Source organism: Genypterus blacodes, unplaced genomic scaffold (genome assembly GCF_046128005.1).
Source record: "Genypterus blacodes isolate CSIRO-AG114 ecotype Tasmania unplaced genomic scaffold, CSIRO-AGI_Gbla_v1 ptg000476l_1, whole genome shotgun sequence".
Classification (NCBI taxonomy): Eukaryota; Metazoa; Chordata; class Actinopteri; order Ophidiiformes; family Ophidiidae; genus Genypterus; species Genypterus blacodes.
Window position 1 is genome coordinate 91,423 of NW_027467239.1, and position 3,578 is coordinate 95,000.

A 3,578-nucleotide genomic window follows, 5' to 3' on the forward strand; every position below is an offset into this window, starting at 1 on the left:
CCTTGGCCGGGAGTTCTGAAACTGTTTGTGCAGTCGTTTGTTCTTTATCTCTTCTCCTCGGAGTGTTTGGCCCAGAGACAAAAGTGGCCTTGATGTTTTTTTTGGAGCAGCTTGGTTCACTCTCAGTCCATTACAGAGAGAAGAAGAGCCTGAACTCCACAGAGTGTCTTCATCAGAAACCACAGTCACGTCTCCATTTAGTGTCCTGACCTCTGTGACCTCTGTGACCTCTGTGACCTGTGCTCTGCTGGTCTGGTGAGGTTTGCTTAAGTTCCAGGAGTTGTTGCTCATGTGTCTCTCAGTCTAGTCTCCTCAGGGTCTCAGTCAGAACACAGCGGGGAACAAAGGAGACAGCTCGAGGTCCAAATGACCCAAAACGCAAAAGTTCCATATTCAACACAATTCCCATCTGAACAAATCCATCCCGGTTCATCCGTCCACAATCCCCTCAACGTTCCCGCCGTCTTTGTCTCTCCCCCTCCCAACGTGACCTTTCTCCAGTCTGTCTGTCTGTCTGTCTGTCTCTCTCCACAAAGAGTCTGTGGGGAGAGAAGACTGGAAGGAAAGTTAGGCGGAGGGAAAAACTCAACATCCCCCGAACAAACTTTCCTCAAATCCACAGGAGCGGTCGCCGTCCCCAGAGGGGGGCCGCTCTCTCCGCGGGCTTCCTGGAGGCCTGGAGGAGGGAGGGAGGGCGCCGCTGCTGCTATATGTGTCCTGGTTTAGAAAGGTAGGCGATGAGCGCTACCACCACCCCCACATACACACCGGTGCCTATAGTGATGGAGAGGGCGGCCAGGAACAAAGCACGCCGGGAGGCGATGTTGGCGAGCGAGAAGTCGCCTTTATTCACCGCCTTGGTGGTCTGAAACAGAGAGAGAGGAGACATAACGAGTGAGATACTGAGGGCGAGAGAGAGACAGAGAGAGAGAGGGAGAGAGAGAGGGGGGGGGGGAGAGAGAGAGACAAAGAGAGCTACAGTGAGAGAGAGAGAGACAGAGAGAGCGACCCATTTTCCAGAAGAACCGTAATTACGAAGGCTATTTATTCTTCCCTGCAGTGTGAAGCAGAAGGGTGAAGTGAGGTTGAGGTTGAGGTTGAGGGTGAGGGTGAGGGTGAGGGTGAGGGTGAAGATGAGGAAGAGGATGAGGAGGGGGATGAGGATGAGGATGGACCCGTTAATGGACGCCCCGTCTCCCAGCAGAGCTCCTCTCGTGTGGCAGCACCAAAGAAAATGGCAATTAGTGTGTAAATGTCAAGGAGCTGAGATTAAAGTCACATCAGCCACACACACACACACACACACACAGAAACAGCAGAGGAGTCACATTTACATGATTCATCAGAGACTCATGAATGAAACTACAGAGCTCCCACATCTGCAACAGGCGGCTGGGCTGCTGTGATGTGTAGTTTGTGTGTTAGTTTTGTGTGTATGTTGTGTTGGAGGACCTCAGGGTTCTGTAGGATGAACTGTGTGTTGTTACAGCGCCGCCTACAGGCCAGAAACATCAGTGTGCTCAGAACTGGCATGGTCCTGAGGCAATTCTGGCGGCACAGAGGGAGACAAAGGGGCGTGGCCTGTCCGTCTCTCTGCCTGTATCACTGCTAACAACTGCTACAACAAAAACGTGACACCAACATTGATCCTCTTGGCCATTGATCATTGGTTCAGCCCTGCTTGTCCTGACGTGCTCACTGTTAGGATCAGCCGCCTCTCCTCTATGATTTGTTGTTGTTGTTCCCTGCTGATCAAAGGTCAGAGCCCACGAGACGCCCAGAGCTCCACTTCAAATCTAATCACAATGTCCAGCGTCTCTACGATTAGAAGCAACACAGACGATCAATAACAGAATAACAGAGCGGTGATGAGTTTCACTGCGGCCTCATTTAGATGTTTGATGGCTTTGTGTTCCATAACTAAACCTTCTCCTTCTGTTCCTACTAAACTGAGTCATGTGGTCCAGGTCGTTGAACCCTCACCCTGGATGCTTCCATCTCTCTCTCCTGTCCTGAGGGCAACAGAGCGGCCCAGATGTTCCTCTCTCTTCCTACTCTCTCCAGATGTTTCTACCACATGAGGTTTGACAAAGCCGTGATCCTGCCTGAGTCACAGTTGTGAGTCAGTTCTAGAGTTCCTGTAAAGTAACTCCAGCCTCATCCTCATCATCCTCATCATCACCTGCAGAGCCTCTAAGCATCAATGATGGATCTGTCTCTCCTCTCCACTTTGATCCGTGTTTCATCAAAGCCCTAAAGTTGTGAGGAGACCACGCAGGTAACCACGGCGATACGCCCCTCAGAGACGAGTCGTTAGGGTGGAGACAGAGGACGTCAAGTCTGCGTGTCGATACAGTCGTTACTGAGACAGGAAGTCAGCAGGGAAATCAGGAAAACAGACGGAATACTTTGAGTCCGTGTGAACGCTGTTCTCCCTGGGCGTGGGAGCGGGAGTGAAGGCTTCAGACTGAGTGGAGAGAAAGGCACGGCCTGCAGAGGCTTCACTTCTTCACCAAAGTCACGTGATGAACAGGAGTGAGAGTTATTTTAGTTTCTCCTTCTCTCACACAGACGAACGCAGCAGCCTGAAGGTGTTTGTGTTCGGCTGCAGCGCGAAGTGACAACTGAGCGTCTGAGCGTCTGAGCATCTGTGTGTCTGTGTGTCTGTGTGTCTGTGTGTCTGTGTGTCTGTGAGTATGTGCGTCTGTGCGTATGTGCGTCTGTGCGTCTGTGCGTCTGTGTGTCTGTGTGTCTGTGTGTCTGTGTGTCTGTGCGTCTGTGCGTCTGTATGTATGTGCGTCTGTGTGTCTGTATGTCTGTGTGTCTGTTTGTATGTGCGTCTGTGTGTCTGTGTGTCTGTGTGTCTGTATGTATGTGCGTCTGTGTGTCTGTGTGTCTGTGTGTCTGTGTGAACAGCTGGACGATGTTTCCTTGAATCCCCTTGAGAGTAAAGTGGTTGGGAGCATTAAGTCTTTATCTGCACAACCTTGACAAAGTGATTGAAATGTGGTGTCATAGTGAGAGATACAATCTGAGAGACACAGCGTCCAAAAGACAATTTAGAAAACCAGAGACTCTCTCCCTCTCTCTCTCTCTCAATCTCCCTCATTATCTCCATCCCATCCTTTCCCTCTCTCTGTCTCTCTCCCCCTCTTTCTTTTCTATCTCCTCTCCCTCTATATCTGTCTTTGACTGTGACTCATTCTCCCACCATCTCTCTCCCTCTCTCTCCCTCTCTCTCTCTCTCTCTCTCTCTCTCTCTCTCTCTCTCTCTCTCCCTCTCTCCATAATCAGCTCATTGGAGTCTCTGCGTTATGACTGACTCTGTCTGATTAGCATAATGGCGAGCCGCCGCGTGGCTGCGGCGTCTCGACTCTGCACTTTGAGGCACAGATGTCTCCGAGCGCACGGAAACATTTATCAGCATCTCCAAACAAAACACTCACCCGATTAGTGCCGTAATTGAAACTCAATTCTGCTTCCCAATCAAACGCTTACAGCTAATTCTCTCTAAACAAACAGCAGGGAGTGACGGCGTCTGACTGTCAGCATGGCATAGAATCCTTCGCTCACATCAG

General features: G+C 50.8%; 1 protein-coding gene across 1 annotated transcript in view; it reads right to left on the bottom strand.

Moving 5' to 3' along the window:
* Positions 1-706: 706 nt before the first annotated feature.
* syndig1l (synapse differentiation inducing 1-like) overlaps positions 707-3,578 on the bottom strand; it is a 14,622-nt gene continuing 11,750 nt past the window's right edge. The window contains exon 3 of the mRNA XM_076139894.1: positions 707-865. Coding sequence (XP_075996009.1) covers positions 707-865 — 159 coding nt within the window. The remainder of the gene's footprint in view (positions 866-3,578) is intronic.